The sequence below is a fragment of the Pyxicephalus adspersus genome, chromosome 6 (genome assembly GCF_032062135.1).
Source record: "Pyxicephalus adspersus chromosome 6, UCB_Pads_2.0, whole genome shotgun sequence".
Lineage (NCBI taxonomy): Eukaryota > Metazoa > Chordata > Amphibia > Anura > Pyxicephalidae > Pyxicephalus > Pyxicephalus adspersus.
The window spans coordinates 40068088-40089165 of record NC_092863.1 but is presented as its reverse complement, the minus strand read 5'-3'; the positions used below and the strand labels follow the sequence as shown (position 1 = coordinate 40089165).

The following is a 21078-nucleotide window of genomic DNA, read 5'->3' as shown; positions in this document are numbered from 1 at the left end:
CCATCTTTCTAAAAATAACCTTAGCTTCCTGGTCTGTACGTTGTGGTTATCATGAACACCAATCTGCAGGAGTCTCTGCTTTCTTGGTGCACCCAGTGTGCAAGCAAAGAACACAGGGGCTTTATCCTGTTGGCAGATTTAACCTATTTTAACTTAAATAAATATATATGTGTGTTATTTTTTAATCTTGTGTATCTTGGGTGTTTTTTAAAAAACTGTTCTTTGCCCTTTATTTAACGTCCCCTAAGTGCAGCCCTGTTAAAATATTTTCCACCCCTTTCTAGCAAAAAATCACTGTGTGGCACCACCTGGCACCAGACAGAAAAATGATTTGCCATGTCCTCTTCTTCCTGTGCATGTCCACCACAGTTCCATTCATTCTTCTGGGAAATCCACACTCTGCTAGACTGCTAAAGGTACTATGAGTATAGCTGTCCCAAAAGCACAAATGCAAAAAGAAGAGGAACTGGTGGGTGGTGGTTTCATAAAAAAGTTTGTGAAGTGCCGGATGGGAGTCATTGATATCACTGGAACATGGGTGTATGTAAATATCTCACCAGGTGAGCTGCTCTCAGAGAGTTGGGGCATTAAATAAATATTGCTCCACCAGAAAGACCTTTCCCCCCATCTCTCCACCACTTAGTACACTGGTATCCTAATAAATTAGCAGATATTGAAGATTGATGCAAGAACATGATTGTAAGTAACTCATGGAGGCCAGGATACTAATGATATGAACACATTAGACTGCATTGGCCTACTTTTGTGTGGTTGTACATCTCTTCTAAGTGAGCAGACTGGGAGGAAAATGCTAAATGATTCAACTTTAAGGAAAGAGATACTGGATTGTGAACTCACATCTGCAAGTTGTAAATCTTCATCCAGGGACTGCTGACATCAAGATAACAGCACCGTGCGTCCACTCACCTATACCTACAGAATGGCAGCAAAAGCATCCTACGTTTCATGGAAGAAACATTGTGATAATCATAGTGGGGTATGTGCATACACCATCACTACAGTGTAACTGTGGAATCTTCTTAAAATATAAAAGACTGTGAGCATAGGTCACCATCATAAATATGTGAGCTCTACTACAGAATACCAGAGAAAAAGTTTACAATTTTAAAGTTAATGTTTTTGCTTAATTGCCCAGAAAAAATACAAAGAATTTTGGATTTTTGATGCACAAAATTACAAGTAATGTCATATTTGTGGATTTTAAAGTACTGAAAATAAATAATTATTTAGAATATAATTTATTGGGGGGATAAAGCAATGAAGAGTAATAGCCTTTTGAGGTTTTTATTGTCATTTGAGTGATTTTCCCTCACTTTCTGCCTGTTGGGGACACAGACAAAAACAAATTCTTAGAACTTCCATTTTTTTGTCCATGATAGATCCCACCAGGAGACTTTTTAGACAACACAATCAGGCAAGGTAGCGCTATTTGCTGTAGCTGGATTGTTCTGCCCAATAAAATCCCACCAGTCCTGGCTCTTGTTTACTTATTTGTTTTCCATGTTCACTACAGCAGTGAATTTGTAGTATGTAGTGAATAACTTTTGTATGTAAAGTTTAAGGCAGGTTAAAAATCTTTTTTTCTAGTTTAGAAAGGACCAGGGTGGGATTAGAACTGTTGAGTATTTGCAGCTATCAATCTGATTGTGAGCAACCATTGTGCATTTCTATAGATGAAAGCACAGCCTTGTGCTGCTTGTACAGCATTCATTCATTCATCAGTCACTGGAAATGATCATGAAGGCTTATTTCCAGCAAAATTCATCTGATGTGCATTAAAGGCTTACTTCACTTGTATGTTCCAGTAAAATTTACACTATCTACCCCGTAGAAACAGTATTGCTTTATAGTAGGCAATTGGAGTGCACATAGACCGCCCATGGCCTGGAGATCTCTAACAAAACAAAGCTGCCAGCAAGTACCTGCCAGGGAACTGATAAATGAATCAAGCAAACAGACACAATTGATTCCTTGCATTAAGCCTTCTTCATGATGTGCTTCTTAAGAATCCCTTGAGGAATCATGTATCACTGCCCTGCCTTCCTATCTGCAGCTACTCCTAGAAAATCAATCAATGTGAAAGTGGTTTGGTGGAGAACGGAAAGCCAAGGAAACAGCTAAACTAAACGAAATAAATATATGAACTTCTGCTCTGGTGCTGTCTGGCTTTGGATTTAATTTCTTCTAATCAAGATGTCATTATCCCATTGGTAAAGCCAACATTTCTGACTACAGTTGTTTTTGAAAAATTCCTAAAAATTATTCTATAAACAAGTAAAATTCTCTTCGGGTTTTATTGCAGTTGGTGGCTCTATTGGCAATATACTTTCACTACAAGTAAAAGAAAACTCAATACCAGCAAAACAGATAGATAAGTAAAGGATAGTTAGATAGGGGCACAAAAAGTATTAAAAGGAAATAAAAGTTGTTGGAAATGGAGTGGGGAATGGGAAAAGACAAAGAAAGATTGGGGTAAACAAAAAGAAAGGGGAAATATATTGTAGTAATATTGAATACCAAAACCTCTAACAGCTTTAATTTTTGCTTGTTAACCATATTTTTCTCACTTCCTCATTTTGCTGTATGGTAGAGTGTGTTGGAAGCCCAAAAATGAGCGGGTTGACTGGTCACAATTATATTTTAACATGCATTAACATCTGTACAATAACCAACCACAAGGAGTGAACCTGGCCTGAATGTTTCCATCATATTAAGTACGTTGTGCTACTTAAAGGAAAGATAAAATATTATGTAGTTTAATGATTTATGGCTTTTTAAAGAGTATATTCACATCTATGAATTATAATTAGAGTACTGTAAATACTGCTGCATTTCAATGCAGTTTTTAGCAACATATTGCATTGGAATAAAAATTACTGTATGTAAAACTTATCTAAAAATGCATTGCACCGCAATGACTACACATGGAAAATGCAGAGGTATGAATGTAGCCTGAAATGTGCAGCCACTTAATACGCTCTACAACAATTGGCTGGCTACAGGCAAACTTGGAACTGCTGTGCCTCCTAATTCTAAACTCTCTAATTATAGTACCTGAAATGTCCCTCAGTGCAGCAGCCTGAGAAATAAACGCTGACAACATCTAGCTAATTTATAGATACAATTTAAACACAGCAAATTAAAAAAGGCAGCTATTTTAGAAAGTGATACAATATTATAATCACCAAGACCTGGAATCAGATGCCAAACATTTTAGAAGAATCTATGAACACATCATTGGAAAACTTTGCATTTTAAGCTTGTAATTTGCACATAAAACAGGCATTAAATAATTCCTAATACATAAAATGATCAGTTTAATCAGTACATACCAATCAATGGGCAAAGCAATAGTAGTTAAAATAAAAAGTAAAATGTTAGTAAGTAAGGTCTAGACATATACCAGAGCGATGACCCACCAACATGTGTTCCTTGGTTCCCTGACACAACATCTGAGCACCATGTGACAACTTCTCTCTCTTTTATTCTTTGAATGTTATCAGAATTATTCTATTATGCACAAGGGCATTAAAAATGCATGATACAACATTTTCTCTTTTCCATGTAGAGATACTATTAAAACTAGGAAGAAGAAAGTGTTAGATCTTTGATGCACAGTAGCTTCTTCCAGACCTTTCCACCAAGAAACAGAAACATTTGAGTCCCATTTTGGGGGGCCAGATTTTGACACAATGCTATATTGAATCTTCTATTAAATGAGTGATGTTAGATGATAAAATGACTCTACCTCTTTCTAAAGGTCGCAGTCTTGGCTCAGCAGCAATTTATTATCCTCAAAAGAAAGGATCCCAAAGGAGAGCAGCAGCTATAAGTCCTACAAAGCAGAAAGAGCAGGCAGTGGGAGAGTGACTAAGTTAGGATCTCTGGGACTCTTTACAGCCTGGTCCTCCCCCCTTTTCTTTCCAGATATCTGAAGTGTGATAGGGACAGCTGAGTGGACACAAGTCATTGCTATAAATATACCCCCCAGCTTATGGTCTGGTGGGGGGGAGGGAAAGAAGATATTTTGACAGGACCTGTTGCTGTGAGATAGGTTTAACAGAACCTGTTCTTGGGAACATTAGGAGAGGAAAACAAACATAACATACAAGTATTTCCCAGTATAGATATTATTGACTGCTAAACCATTCGTGAACAATGAGAAGATACCTCTTGTATCATTATTCTAAAAACATATTTATTGTTGATAGATTTATCTGCATTACATGTCATTTATTATAGCAGTTAGATAGCAGTAACTTTAACCCATTTATACTATATTCAGTATTTGTACCTATATGATAAACTATTACTATTATATACTAGTTTATTGAATTGTAAAAAAAAGTACAAAGAATGTTTCCTCCTTCAATATCTGTACTATACAACGGGGAGGAGTAAATGATTTACATTTATTGGACAATGACGTTTATATTTTTTAAGTTTTGCTTTTTGATTTTTGGTAATCGCCCCTACAACCGAGTTTGGTTTTATGCTTTTTTTATGTTACCTATAATTCTGGATTTATTAACTTTTGCCATGCAGCCTTATTTCTAAACAGAAATGTATCTACTGGGAATATTGTGTGATGAGAACAATTAAACCCTCATTAGGCTATTATTGCATTACCATTACAGCACACTCAGTCATTTGGAACAAATATTTATCGGGACTTTTAACGTATTACTGTATATTTCCAGCATTCCAGGCAAGTATAAAGCAGATTATTTAAAGGGAATTTACAACTAAAATAATATTGCAGTGCTAGCCTGCCCGCTACTCCAGGACCAGCATTCTTATCCTTGCTTTATGTCCTGAAGATTCAGTGATCTGAAAAAAAAAACATGTGCATGCTTGTCCTAGGTCATCGACTTACCAGGGATAAGAAAAGGATGAAAAATAAAAATCTCAGAACACACACTTCATTTACAGCCAGCAGATGCAGTTCTCATATCTTGAATTGAATCCTTTTAAATTATTTGTAAAAAAAAAAAAACAAAAAAAAACAGTATTAGGATTGTGAGATTAGCATGGGGCCCATACCAGTATAGGAATTAAATAATAATCTGAGAAAAATATGTTATGCTAACCAAATAATTGCCTGATGGGAAATGCTCAGGCAGTACTTAACGTTCATTTTATGTATTTGTGTATTAAGTGCTGGCCTTGCTGTATGAAATGATTATGTTGTGAAATCTGAGATGCGGCATTTGTGTAGGTCAGTCACGGTCATGTCTGATTTGCCTTATGTTTCTCAGAAAAGCTAGGAAAATGGACAGAATAATAAAGATTGATTGACTTTATATATTACCTTTCTGGATTGAGATACTGAACACCAGAGCAGAGCCCTGCAGCCAACTCATAACTAAAGCATGAAGTATATTTTATTTGGAGGCAGGAGAGCCCTGAGTAATCAGTGACTGTGCCCAACAACAAAGGACATTTCAGGGTGGGTAATGCCCCACCAGCCCCTATACAGTTCTATGATATACATCTACCTCCGAATAAACATTACTGTAGGAAAAGGTAGATGTTTATATCATATCCCATGACAATATACAGTTAGGTCCATAAATATTTAGACAAACAATGTATTTCTAATTTTGGTTCTGTACACTCAGATGCAGTTGAACTGCAGACTTGCAGCTTTAATTCAGTGGGTTGAACAAAAAGATTGCATAAAAATGTGAGGAACTAAAGTCTTTTTTTTTTTTACACAATCACTTCCATTTCAGGGGCTCAAAAGTAATTGTTCAAAGGACTCAAAGGATATTTCATGGGCTGGTGTGGGCAATTCCTTCGTTATGTCATTATCAATTAAGCAGATAAAAGGCCTGGAGTTGATTTGAGGGGGGGGGGGGGTGCGCTTGTATGTGGAAGATTTTGCTGTGAACAGACAACATGCGGTCAAAGGAGCTCTCCATGCAGGTGAAACAAGCCATCCATAAGCTGCAAAAACAGAAAAAACCCCATCCAAAGCACTGGAGAACTCAGCAATGTCAAAAGACCTGGACGTCCACAGAAGACAACAGTGGTGAATGATCGCAGAATCATTTCCTTGGTGAAGAGAAACCCCTTCACAACAGCCAACTAAATGAACAACACTCTCCAGGAAGTAGGCGTATTGATATCCAAGTCTACCATAAATAGAAGACTGTGTGAAAGTAAATACAGAGGGTGCACTGCAAGGTGCAAGCCACTCGTAAGCCTCAAGAATAGAAAAGCTAGATTGGACTTTGCTAAAAAAAAAAAAATCTAAAAAAGCCAGCACAGTTCTGGAAAAACATTCTTTGGACAGATGAAACCAAAATCAACCTTTACCAGAATGATGGCAAGAAAAAATTTTGGAGAAGGCGTGGAACAGCTCATGATCCAAAGCATACCACATCATCTGTAAAACATGGCGGAGGCAGTGTGATGGTTTGGGCGTGCATGGCTGCCAGTGGCACTGGGACACTAGTGTTTATCCATGATGTGACACAGGACAGAAGCAGCCGAATGAATTCTGAGGTGTTCAGAGACATACTGTCTGCTCAAATCCAGCTAAATGCAGTCACATTGATTGTTTCATAATACAGATGGACAATGACCCAAAGCAACCAAGGCGTTTATTAGCAAAGAAGTGGAATATTATTGAATGGCCAAGTCAGTCACCTGATGTGAACCCAATTGAGCATGCATTTCACTTGCTGAAGATTAAACTTGGAAAGGCCTGCAAACGAACAGCAACTGAAAGCGGCTGCAGTAAAGGCCTGGCAGAGCATTAAAAGCATCTGGTGATGTCCATGAGTTCAAGACTACAGGCTGTCATTGCCAGCAAAGGGTTTTCAGTTAGCTTTCAATTCAGCTTTTTAATTTGTCCAATTACTTTTGAGCTCCCGAAATAAAGTGATTGTGTAAAAAAAGGCTTTAGTTCCTCACATTTTATGCAATCCTTTTGTTCAACCCATTGAAATAAAGCTGAAAGTCTGCAGTTAAACTGCATCTGAGTTTTTTCGTTAACAACCAATTGTAGTATTGTACAGAACCAAAATTAGAAAAAAAGTTGTCTCTGTCCAAATATTTATGGACCTAACTGTATATCCTGTCTCATTACAGAAGCTAGCAGAAAAGTGCACAAAATAGTAGATTTGGGTGCCAGGACCCCTGTGCTGGTTTTTTTTGGTGCAGGAAAGGTATTTAGTGCAGAAGACTCCAACACAAGAGAGGTTACTTTATATGAAAGGTTTTAAGTTTACATGAGTTAGTGTTAAGTTTGACTTACAGGGAAGATTACAGTTTGGGTAATATGCATGGGATGGGTTAGTCTTATGATTGGGAGCACAGGAAACATTTGATATGGTACATATGAGGGGTCGAAAACTTTAAAAGAATTTGAAGTTCAAGGCAAACTATGAAATGTATGGACCTCTTTAAAATACATAGGACGAACCAGAGACAAATTTTTGCCAACTATTACAATAACTAGGTACAGGACTAGTAGACATTATTAGGGTACTTTCAAAAACTGCCTTTTGTTAAACACAACTTTTCTTCCAGATCAATTTAGATCGTTCAGAAAATGTTGGAGGTCAATGCATTGCAGTACATTACAATGTGACTTGTAATAGACAACTTTTATACCAGGGCGATCAAAAGTACCTGGGAGACGGAAATGCTGGCAGCGTTAGCAATGTAGAAACAATCACCCAAATAGACCAGTTTAACATTTGTCCTTGTGTTGATAATTTAGTTTGATGAGGATTGATTTTGGTATTGTATACCTATTAGAGCCATTATATCATTATCATCATTCACACTGGTTATTATTACCCCTAAAATAAGATTAGGTTTAGGGTGAAAGAGAAAAGACAAAGAAGCCATATGTTGTTTTGTAAGCAAATATGTAAATATAATATTCACATCACAAATAATATTTACTTTACACATTAGTTACCTTGGGGAACATTAATATTTGTGAATTCACCATTATCAGGAGAACATTATAAATACATAAAATTAATAGCAATTATTTAACAACTTATCCATGTTTGTGAATACTGTAATGTCCTGTGTAAAACTATACACACACGTGTAATAATTGACAAATGACTGAAGGATGCATGAATGAGTTCTGTACATATAACGCCATACTGTTCTATGGAGAGGGGAGGGGGAGAACGATGAGCGGCACCCCGCTGCGCTCTCTTCTATTAACTATCATTAAGATATTTCGTCGTCCATCGCCTGTGGATCCACCATGACCGTCGTTCAGACGATGAGCACTTGTGCACATGCTAGATTCTCGTCCGTTATCAGTCCTGAGGCGATTATCGGACAAGAATAATCCGACGTGTGTACATAGCCCACATTTCAAAAATATTTTTAGATGGTTCCATTTAAGACACATCAACTAATTAAGGTAGCTACAGTTCCTACGAGCCGTAACATGGCTAAACAAACCAACTGTTGGATGGAACTTAATTGATGAGCTTACACCTGATGTAAATATAGTGAGAACTTGTTTAATGTGCATGTGTCACAGTAGCCAGAGTTCAGTAAACTAGTTGGGTTTGGATATTTTACATTAATTATACAGTTCACAAGGCAATACTGCCCTCTAATGTCTAACATACAAATAGATTGTATACTATGATATATAGATAGAAAAAGAAAAAAAACATTGCAGATATTGAAAGATTCACCTTAAGTATAATCTGTTGATTGCCATCCCACTTTTGAAAAAAAAAAAAAAGAGAAATACTATCTATCATCAGAATGGTATACCTCTGGAAGGAATATCAAGGGGGGAATTATATTAATCAGCTTTTTTGTATGATTTGATCACATATTTTTAGTTAGTATTCTTATTTTTGCAATATGCAGACTGGATACATATCTGTTCAATACGCAGGGACATTTTCCAAACCTTTGAATTTGAAAGCTGGCACTCCTGATGGAACAGGACACATTTTTTAATGGTCCACATGCCTATAGATTGTTACTGGATATATGGATGCATATGGATGTTACTGGATTCGTCCTGCCAAAGTTTATTGCAGAATTATGTTCATGAAGATGTACTTGTATACATAGGCCGGAGAGGTACAGTTTCATCAGTGAAACTGGGTGATCCAGCAAACCTGGAATAGATATCACCAAAGTTATTTGCTAGCAAATGTTTTAAATCCTGAATTAGATACATTCAGGTTTGCTGGATCACCCAGCTTCACTGATGAAAGTGTATGAAAGTGAGCTTTATTAAATCAGACCCATAAAGTTTTATATTACTTTGGGATATATATATATATATATATATATATATATATATATATATATATATATATATACACACACACACACACATACATATACCGTGTTGTCCCGAAAATAAGACACCCCCCAAAAGTAAGCCCTAGCAGGATTTTTGGCTGTTTTCCAGCAAGCTCGAAACATAAGCCCTCCCCCGAAAGTAAGCCCTAGCATAATACCATAGAATATCTTCAGCACATACTGTACATAGTGGTGGGGGAGGAAGTAAAGGACATCACAGACTGTCACACGAGTGCAGGACTGTCACAACATCACTACCCCGTATGTACGAGTATTCCAGGCTCACACAATCCATCACTTCTCTGGGGGCAGAGCTGATGATTGTAGAGAGAGATGTGAAGGGAGGGCACACTGAGCCTGTCACATCTCTCCTTCTCAAATGATCGTGGTGGGGGGAGGAGAAAAGAGAGGACGCTGAGGATGCCACGCCTCTCCTCCAGTGCAGTGCAGAACTGATTGTGCTGGGGGGAGTGAAGGGAGAACAGTGTGGATAAGGCTGTCCCATCTCTCTTCCAGAGCACAGTGATGCAGGACTGATTGGTGAGTGGGGGGGGAGGGTAGAAGAGGGAGGACACAGCACACAGCTTACTTACAGAGTTACCATGATGTCACAGAATGTGATAACGTTTGAAATAAATGTTAATTTTTTTGCGGTTTGTTTTTCGTCTCAAAATATAAGCCCTACCTGAAAATAAGCTCTAGGGCATTTCTTGGAGAAAAAAATAATATAAGACAGTGTCTTATTTTCGGGGAAACACGGTAGGTAAGTAGGAATTCTCAGTTGAGCCTTTACCTTCTCAGCTGTCCTAATTGACGCCTGATATAAAAAAATATTAACAGTATTTATATAGTGCATATTCAGCAGTGATGTACATTTAAAATGTAATGATTAAAAGTGTTTTATTACACTTACCATTTGCCACTGCACCAGGTATAAAACACAGTAGAAAAAAAAAGTAGTAAAAAAAACTTGTTGGCTTTACCAAGCATTTTGTGCAAATTTGATGTTCTGTGTATCTGGGGGTGTCCTTTGTCTGCTTACAGTATTTATGATAACAATGATTCCCCTCCTTCCTAGTAAAGATATGTATGGCACAATGATGTTCTGCTAAACCCAGGAAATAGCTTCATACATATGATCACCCTGAGATTCGGTGTTTGCTAATCATTGAAGAATAAAAGACTATGAAGAGTACACAGGGGGTCTTTATTGGAATAGGTTTATATGAGCAGTTGATCAGCACATAGAAGCAGCATTGCTGTTTCAGAATAGTTCTGGGACAAAAAGTGATTTTTAACCATTTGTGGCACATCACAAAGATAATCAAGGCAATTAATTACACAGTGAGTGGGAGGTATACTTTGAACGTGCAGTATTGTACTGGCTTGCAATCTAAATACAGTGTCTCCTTCATACAACAAATCTGAAAAGAACAAATCTTTAAAAGAAAATAATTCTCATAAATATCCAAAAATATTTACATCTTTACAGGATCATAAACATACAAGTTATTAATATATTTTCATATAATTTGGTACTGTAACACAAAACTAAATGCATCTTGTTTTGAGGAGTATTTGGATAGGAATAAGGATATTTTGGGTAAACAGGTTCAGACAACAAAAATACACACAATCAACAAGACAAAATAATACCAAATGTACAGGCATTCCTTCCAAAATGGAAATGATTTTGTACAGATTATATTTTATGTACAAAACAAATTTAATTTAGACAGAGTACGGTATATTGTAATTTATATTAACGAGATTTAAATATATATGAGAAAATGGTGTGATTATGTAGGTGGTGGTTTTCTTTATGTACACAAAACATGGTAGTTGTAAGTCTATCAAAGGCCAAAGCAGGTGGTTCCTCCTGAGGGGAAACCATGCAGAGAACAGCTTCTATTTGCCAAGATTACTTACAACTTGTAATAAATTAAAGCCCTATGATACCAGATGAAGAAACAAAAACAGGACTCACTACATTGTGAAGACACAAACAGCAATATGTTCTTCACTCTACTAAAATATAAACTTTTTATGTTGCTTTTTTGGTGTCCATTTGAGTCCACCCATTGCAAGTGACCCTTCCACCATTTGTGGCTAAAGCTTAGCTGGACTTTTCTAACTTCAATACACTGACACAGTTAAGAGAAATAGGTAATGCAGTACACATAGAGCAGCAGTTGGCAAGAGTAGCATATGTTCAGTACTTTGCCACTAATGTGTCAGATAGATGGAGTTCTTAAAGCTGTGCAAACCTACATTTACTGACTACTATGTTAGTTACACCTACTCAATATGCCAATGTCTAAATAATTATTACCGTCGCTGTAGCTGTAAAGCACACAGGTTTAAGGGGTTCAGGTTATAACTTAACCAAATGCTAGAATGGGGAAGAAGCAATATCCAACTAATTCTGACCATGGAATGAGGTGCCAGATGTAGCCAATGTATTCTGAAAACTGACAACTTAGGATTTTAGAGTTATAAAGAATCTTTCAGAAAAATAAAATCTCTACTGAGCAGCAGGTATAAGTGCAAAACACCTTGTTTATGGGAGAGGTCATAGAGATAAAAGTGAAAAAGTTCAGATTAGCATCACATACATCACTCCAATAACCACTCAATGGAGGATGTGCAACAGCAGAAGTCCACAACAAGTACTAGTGAAGGCAAGAACAGATAAATGGGGCTGGAGTGGAAGATTAAGAGAACTTTTCCTTGTTGGACACACCTTGATTTCTATGGAAACATGCACATGGGTGGTACACAGAATTAGTTCATCGATCCGTCCTACCTTGGGACAACAGGTAAAGCTGAAGAGCTAAAATTGTGAAGGGTATAGTTCCCAATACACAGACTCCATTATGCCAATAGAGTTTATTTGTAATGCCACAGAGAACCCAATCATTGTTGGATACTAGATGAGTTTGTAGTGGCCACAGAATAGATGGTATGTAAAAGTCATTTACAAACATGGTTCCATGATAGAAAAGGGATTCATTGCTCAGAACCACTGTATATCATCTTATGAAGTTATTTGGTATACAGAAAAGGAATAGTGCTATGACATGAATACACACCACAAATACAATACTGTATTCACTGGTCATGTTAGATGAGTTTGTATTCACTGGTCATTGCCATACAATGCTAACCTAACTTCATGTTCAGGTTTAATCTGTATCTAGCTATTTTTATCCCTGACTTTACAAATTATATTAATAGCTCAGGCTAAATGACCACTTACATACTTTCAAGCTCTGGAATGCATGTAATATATTTATATGTTAATTAATGTACATCTAAACACAGCCCATATTGATTCATAGTTGGTCATTCTTGTCTGTTTGGGGTTTGGAACGATGAGCAGCAAGGGGTAAAAGATCAAAGAAAAGGTTTAAGCACAATCTCATATATATATAGTTGTGCAATGATTTCAGATGGAGAAGAAATTGTTTTTTATTTTCTTTTAAGGGCCACTTATACAGTCCTGTTTAATACTGTTTAGTCTTAAAAATTCACTTAAATGCTTATTTATAAAGCGATGAATGTGACTTTCCCCAAACATTTACTGCCAGCAAATCAATCATTGTTATTTTTAATAGTGCACCTGCAATAGTCACCTTCTAAATGTTTGGTAGGATTCATTGCTTTATATGCTCAGTATGTGTGTAAAAATGAGCTATAATTGCACAAAATGACATGCAGAGGAAATTCTTATATTTTCAAACCCTAATTGTGTTAATCTAGGCCCCTAATTTCATTATATTGTCTATCAAATAGGTAAAATGGTGTTCAGCTGTTATGAACTTCACAAAACCATTTTATGTAATGACTGTCATTAAAAAGTAACACAGTTGCTTCCCCGAGACAAATCACAGCAAAAGAACACCTTCCCTATGCCAATGAGTTTTGAATAAATACCATCAAAGAGTAAGATTTAATAGTAAGTGTAGAATTATATATTCTAAAAAAAAAAAATGGTACACATGAGCTTTGGTAAAAGCCCATTACATGTTAGGTTATAATGGCTACGTGGGGATGTGAGCTGATCCAATGCCATTTACTGGAGGTGAAGAGATGTACATTGATGATATTGGTGGCTAAGCATCAGATTTTAGACAACAGAAACAATTCTACTGGCCACCAAAAAGCAATGTCATTATTTTAGTTAAAAGGCAGTGTAAGCAAAGTATGTGTATTTGCATTGTAACTGCACAAGACATCCTCCACTACCCTCCACCCAAACAAAAATATATACTAATAGCATAGGAGTCACAGCAGTAAGTGTCCCCAAGAGGACCACAGAGAAATCTATTGCAAAACAAAATGCCTGGGTGACAGGGCTCAGAGCTGCTGTTATCCGCTGCTGTGGCTATTCCAGATCAACAACATCAAACACAATAAAAATGAACAGAATTTAACTAGTATTCAGCCGGGAGCCAATAAAAAGCTTTTCACTTCTTACACAGGCATTTTGCTTTGGGACTGATCCCTTTTAAGCAAATCTCTTTATTTATATATATTTCTAGTTGTGCTTTGCACTGGTAAACATAGAAATTTAAGCTACTAATTTTTTTTAAAAGAACAATATGTTTAAACCACATGTATCCAAGTCAGTGGAATGTAAGTACAGTATGTGACTGTAGCCGCATTATATTTATATATTTAATATATAATGCTAGGAGGCACATACAAAGTCAACCTGAAAAGAATCTATTATTACATTTTTTATACCGTTGCCAACATATACATCTTACAAAGTGTGGAATGGATAGGAATCACCGTTACAAACGTTGAAAATGAACAATTCATTGTATAGCATTTACATCTATTGTGTTATCCTGTGCATTGTCTAGTACAGGGCTCGGCAAACTCCGGCCTTTAGGCCGGATACGGCCTAGCCGGTAGTTTGTTCTGGCCTAACGCCTCCTGGATCGGCCAGGGGGCGTTAGGCTGGAGCTGCCGGGACTCCAGAGCCGCATGCGGCTCTTGAGCCCCCTCTTGCTGTGGCTCCCCTATTTACCGCGGCCAGCGTTACCACTTCTGCTGCCAGGGTAAACAGGGAATGCCCACTGAAGGAAAATCCATCTCCTCCGCAATGCATATGGAGAAGAGGGATTTCCCTTCAGGGGGCGGAGCAATTAGAACGGGACTCGAGAGAGAGTCTGGCCCAGTGTGCTCCTGCCCACCCCTGAAATGGCCTAGTGGCCACAAAAGATTGCCTACTTCTGGTCTAGTACATATATGCCGCCTACAAATAAAACGGCAACAACCTAAAAAATGACATTTGAAATTAATAATTTATGAAATTAATCTTTGCTCAGTCAAGTTCCTAAACATGCCTATTTATACATTAACTAAAATATTAAAAAGCAAGTCAAGGAGAACATGATTTCTATGTTTTGCCATTCTGCACATCTGTTTTCACTATTAGTTAAGAGCTATTGGGTACACATCACAGAAACCTCCAGGGAACAATCTATTCAAAGTTTGTTTTACCAGTCACAACTACACTTGACAATTGATATCAAATGGATTTTATTTCCTCTACTTTTTAGTAATCAGTCTTACTTCAACTGTCCGTGAGATAGCAGATCTCTGCTATTTCCCTTTTTGGTAGATGCTAAAAAGTTTGACAATCTGACAGTTATGTTTCCACCTTGTTTTGGCCCATATGGAGGGAAGGTTTATTAAATGTTGGTCATATACATCAGATTTTTTATTTTACTTATCTATATTGCACAGGGTGAATAAAAATATAAAAAGGTAGTTGGTTGGCCTGGGTGAAACATACGCAAAGGCAATTCTTTCTTTAGAAGCACACAGCTCCCCATACGCTGTGCTATACAAGAGTGATAGACACTGCCTTCTTGGCAGTTCTTTTCTGGGACTTAACATTCCTAATCACATTAGAATATTCTTTATTAAAATAGAATACTTACAGGAAGCAGTTTTGGATGGCACGCTTGTGAATAATAATAGGAAACAATCCACACCATTTGTATACTGTAGGGTGTAATAATAACAACATGTGTCTATAGGAAGCAAGCACATTACAGTCATCCTTTAACTAGTGTAGGCTACAAACCATACATGCGTCTAACCAAGCAATGGATTCAGAAGCATGGAAACATGAATTTTGTTTCTCCAGTTCATAAAGGATGACAGGTAGGTTTTTTCTTTTGTCTACACTTTTAAGACACTTACTCAGTGTGCTTTGCTTGCACTGTGAAGGGCATCTATGTGTGCAACTTTGTGATTGTAATGATAAAGCCCTTTAGAATCTAAGTGTATATTACATTGTTACCCATATGCAAATATTTACAGTAATAAAACTCAATAATAACGTAGGTATGTTTGTATAACTTAGGTAATACAATATTTAATGCTGCATACTTCACAGTAACATATGCTGTACTTTACCCCTTTTACAAAATGCATTTACAGCTGCCACACTACGTAGAGTTAACTTATTTACACTGGACTGTTTAGGTTGATGTGAAGCTGCGTAATGCCTCCATCACTTTATCAAGAACAAGATGACTTCATCTGACTACAAAATAAAAAAAGATGGTAATAACCAATAAACAAAACGGTAAACTGAGCATGGTGTTCTGTGTTCAATGGCGTTTATTTATGAAAAACAGAATAAAGCGGAAAGTTCTACTTAAAATGAAATTGCCAGCACACCTTAAATAACCAACTATACAGATAAGAAACAATTCTGTGGAATGTCAGCAACATCGAAGAAATGCATGAATTTAATAAATAATATAAAATGAACTCTTGTTAAAATATAACTCTTGGTCTATTCCTACATAACTACCTTCATTTACCAAAATACAGCCGAGTCCATAACAAATGAGTTCAAACAGGATGAATGAATGAACATGTGCACATTTTTGCTGAAGAGAGAGAAGAGTATTTATCTTGCCATGGCTGAAATATGTACATCAATATGCAACACAGATGCCACAAAAGTAAGATGGGTTGCAAGGGTACAAATGTCAAGACACAGAAGCATTGGCTAATTCGGATTCATGAAGCAATAATATAATGCATGGCTGCTCCTTCCATTAGCACACATTACAGCAATATTCTAGTTTTTTTTTTTTAATAAAAGGAAAGAATGGCACAGCTACATTTTTCCAGTATAGTATAGGTTATACAAGTGATCAAGACAGCATACCTGGTCTCCCTGCACTGTGACCTGCCATTATAAAGAGCCCACAGAAGCATTCATACACTTGTAGATCGATAAAGGCCACATGTAATGAATGTACAGTAAAATAAATCCATAACATGTAAGTAGCATTCTTTAATATTTATAACTGTAATAAATCTGCATTGATCTAGATTTACTGATCAGTAGGATTTGACTTATTCCCATAGGGGCATGTACAAATGTTGAGGACTTCTCCAAGAAATTAAACAATAAGTCTACTAGCAGTATATTTAAATAAAAAAGCACCACACAAATTTAAAGTGATTGTTTAAAAGCACAATAGCATCTCTAAATGGACAACATAAAAGAAATGTATGTCTACTACAAATTCCTGTATTGCATTCTGTGTATATTGTCTCCTCAATCATTGCATGCTTGGGCATTATTTGGAGCATGCAGTACAACCACATCTAGATGCCAAGATTGCCACTTCATAGCTTATATACACTTTACAATGATCCAATTCTAGAGGTAGATGCACGTTTTAAGATATCTAATTAGTAGGAAAAGGGAGGGATCATTTTTCTAATCTTTCACTAACAAAGTCTCCAATTCTGCATTAATGGGAAGGTTTGAGCAGATTTGTAGCACACATATGATGAGCAGTTTGCGGGGTATGGTAAAATGTTTTATGTATTTTGGTTATGTAACAAACTTAACTATGAGAGGGAGTTGGAGACTAAAAAACCCAAAGTACACTACAGAATATAGATATGATAGATTTAAAGAAATACAACATTATACTAGGTCATACACATGAGTATGGGTGACTGTAAAAAAGCAGAGATTTTACCATCCAATGATTTTTTTGTGAAATTTTACTTTTAGGAGTTTTCTCTTTGGATATGTGCTTTTCACCGTATAACCATCAGTATTGTGCTTGCCATTGACGTGGCCACTATACTAACCCATACATTTATTTCTGCAGACATCTGAAGCAATGCATACTGAGAGTCAACTGTATACCTACAACACTTGCTCAACTTTAAGCAAATAAATAAAGTATATTTTATCAGTAGCAAATACTAAAAAAACATTATAAAAGAAAGGTGCCTTGACTTGTGTGTGGGTACACCTTTTCTTCATTCACTTAGCTTCTGTGTACTTCCTGCAGAGTACATCCGATTCATAGATGTGTGGAACCTGACAAATCCGGTCAATGTAATTCTTGAATATTTTATACATGAGTACAATCCACAACTAAAGAGAAAATTATGAGTTAGCAGGAGGGAAGGGAAGTGGGGGGGGGGGGGTAATATTTCTCTGGACCACAAGTTGTTTCAAGGTCAGACACTACTAGAACACAGTATACATGAGCGGCATTGTATCAAGGAGAATACGTGCAGTTTTCAGTGACATGTCGAGTTCAACTTGAGAATGGTCTCTCATAACAGCCAGTGGTAATGCAATGTAAACCCTATGCACTGTACAAGTGACTGTTTTTGAAGATTGATCTCAAGAATACAAACAAGAAAATGGTTACAAAATATAGAATTCTAATATATTTGTTACATTAACCCAATTAGTTTTCCTCAAAGAGCAGATCTGATACACATTAGGAACCGTAAAAGAACATGTAGGTAAAACATTGCATGTGAAGCTATTTCTCCTAACAGATTAACAATTTTTCTAACAAGTAATAGTAGGATCAGCACATGTAGTATAATGAACAGTAATAACATGTTACAAAAGATTCTGCAAATAAAGTGCAACAATCTTTCAAGTCAGGTAACTAGTAACATCATGAAATGATCTTGCAAAGTATGAAAATGTCTATGATCACATGTGGATACTGTGAATATGTTTGATATCCAATTTCTATAGAAATAATAGGAGAATGCTTTCTTTCCCCTACCTCTCATTAATTTGGTTAGGTTTAAATTATTACTCTTACATGCAGGAGTCATATTGAGCACAGCACATGAAGTTTTACTCAGAAAAGATATTTAAATGGGTTACAAGGTGATACATGAATCAATATATGTTTTATAGATGTTTTGACTATGATTTTATTGCTATGCTGTACAGGTCCTACATATCAGTGCTCAGTCAGTAACAGTCATTGCACCTCTCTCCTTCATAATTATGGCTTCCACTAACTCTTAAAGTACAAAAGGAAAATAGTTCTATGGCAAAGAGGTTGTGACAAATCCCTGGAGTAGATTGGAGGAATTGTGTTCATATTTTCATTTACTGTAACATGTCATACCATACTGCTCTTCTTCACTAACTAAAAAAACAGTCTGAATTATTTAAACTGTTTATCTGAATTTCTTGCTCTGACATTTGTCTATTTAGACCTCCTAGGACAAAAAAATATATCTTGTAACCATTTCTTGTTGATTTTTGTTTTTTTTTTCTAGTTATATTTAAGATTTTAACCACTGTTGACACCAGCAATGAATGCAACTAAAGTAAAGTTACAGACAATGCGTCCCATTGTTCCTTTTAAACGTACAACACACAATTACTCGCATGTTCATACCAAACACTGCATGTGATTTTAATACAAATATTGTGATTCATACTTCACAGTAGTTTAATTTTTATCCAACCAATTACTATTTGACTCCTGTTATATATACTAAGAACACATTCATTAAACTCCCCTCCCCGGTGGTTCATCAAATTGCTTATACAAGGGCGTATACCACTGCAAGTAATTAAACCTAGGATAGAAATTAATGCTGAGCTGCTGACCTTCCAAGGTAACACCTTACTATGTAAATATAAAATGCAAAATGAGAAAATGAAAATTACAGCAGGGTTTTCTCTCATGGTATTGTAACAATTGATTTGAATTAATATTTACAGATACACTTAGACAATGTTTTTTTATATATATAGTGAATCTGTTTCTAAGAAATATTTTAGTCCATTGGCACTTTGCACTTCACTAACGAAAAAAAAAAAGGCGGATGCTAAATGCTAGGGGCTGCCATGCAGCTGCAATGCTGAGTCACAGTTTTTGCAAGATGCCATTCCAGCTAATGTTTGTTATCTTGCACACCTGTATATAGTAGAAAATAGTAACAACAGAGCTGTCTGATTGTCTTGTCCTGCTCAATTCAGCCAATCAGAATTTACAGTCGCGCAGTGACAATGGTCATAGCTCTGCAGCCTATAGAATGACAGTGCTAGAGGTCCCAACATTAGACATATGAAAAACACAGACAGCAACTTTAGATATTAAAGATGTCAGACTACAGCATGACGCGTACCTAGATTATCCATCATTCTCACCTGCTTTTCACTTACACCAAAATCTGATTTTAAAAACAAAATAAAAATAAGTGCAATTGACCTGAAAAGGAAAAATTATTCTTTATATAATAGCTGTAAACATATTTAAAGAATGACCTTGATTAAAACTGTGCTAAACTGGCTAGAGGACCACTGGACAAAGCTACCATGCACTCCAGTTTACCAATAATTTCTCTACTATGATATTTCTACCCTCATACACAGCAAGACAGTGGCAGCCACTACTTGGGTGAACACACAGAAATGGGTGAATATTCTTGGTATGTACATCGTGTAACCACAGGACAGGTAAAAGTCATTGAAGTGCATAACAGTATCATCACACTGCTAGTTCAAAGTCAACAGTGCAAGTTGGGAGGACAAAAGGAAAGGGGGCAATTATGGCAACACTCAGGAAAGCTATCATCTTGAAAACATTCTTATAACTTGGCAATGCCTTCAGAAAACATCCAGGGATATGTTGAAATTTAGACATAAAAATCAACGTAAAAGCAACTACTGCAAAAAACCATTTCATATTCTTGTCTGGCATACACCAAAGCATGCATATGCCATTAAAAAAAAAAAAAGAAAAAAAAAAGGTCTGATGCCTCGCTTCTTCAGCTTTAAGAGATAGGTCATTCAGGGTAAGCTGATGCAATAGAATGATGAGCAATCACTAAATTTGGCAACTTTCACAACTCTTCTGTTAGTGAAAATTCATCTTTTCTTTGCCTCAGGCTGTGACCTCTTCTAGACTTCAAGCGGAAAGACCAGTCTTCAGTAGACTAGACAATGTGTGATGCAGGCTCCCAAACTTTCTCCTATGTACACCTTGTTTTTGAGGGCCATACAAGTAACTAATATCAATGCTGTAGACCATGGGCAAGGTGGATTAAGTAGTTATGCCTAAGAATTATTGGTCCCGTCCTGCCACTTAAAGGCCATTGCTATTTCTGTGACTGAGTGGTGGTTTAGAGATCTCTACAACTGCAGATCGGGACTTGTTCAGGAACTTTGGTGCCCGACGTAAAAGCCTCTGTGCCTCAGTAAATGCTTCAGTCAGTTCTTTCTTCCACTGTACAAACTCTGGGTCACTCTGTAAAAACAAAAAAGAAAATTACTCCAAATAGATAACATAGAAAATAAATAAAGCATTGGGATGCATAAGAAAAACACTTTATTTTGTACACAGATATAATCGAATCACATAATCTCTAACTATAATACTTTAAATTGGGAGTTCAAACAATGACATTAAT

At 36.5% G+C, this 21078-nt stretch overlaps 2 protein-coding genes across 3 annotated transcripts in view; both read right to left on the bottom strand.

Annotated features, from left to right (window-relative positions):
• The window catches only part of MYO18B (myosin XVIIIB), a 262438-nt gene extending 258515 nt beyond the window's left edge, over positions 1 to 3923 (bottom strand). The window contains exon 1 of the mRNA XM_072413906.1: positions 3770 to 3923. The gene's annotated coding sequence lies outside the window, so the exon portion shown is untranslated. The remainder of the gene's footprint in view (positions 1 to 3769) is intronic.
• Positions 3924 to 10521: 6598 nt separating this feature from the next.
• GRK3 (G protein-coupled receptor kinase 3) overlaps positions 10522 to 21078 on the bottom strand; it is a 163132-nt gene continuing 152575 nt past the window's right edge. For both annotated transcript variants that reach the window (XM_072415418.1, XM_072415419.1), the window contains exon 21: positions 10522 to 20915. In XM_072415418.1, coding sequence (XP_072271519.1) covers positions 20754 to 20915 — 162 coding nt within the window. In that variant the 3' untranslated portion in view covers positions 10522 to 20753. The remainder of the gene's footprint in view (positions 20916 to 21078) is intronic.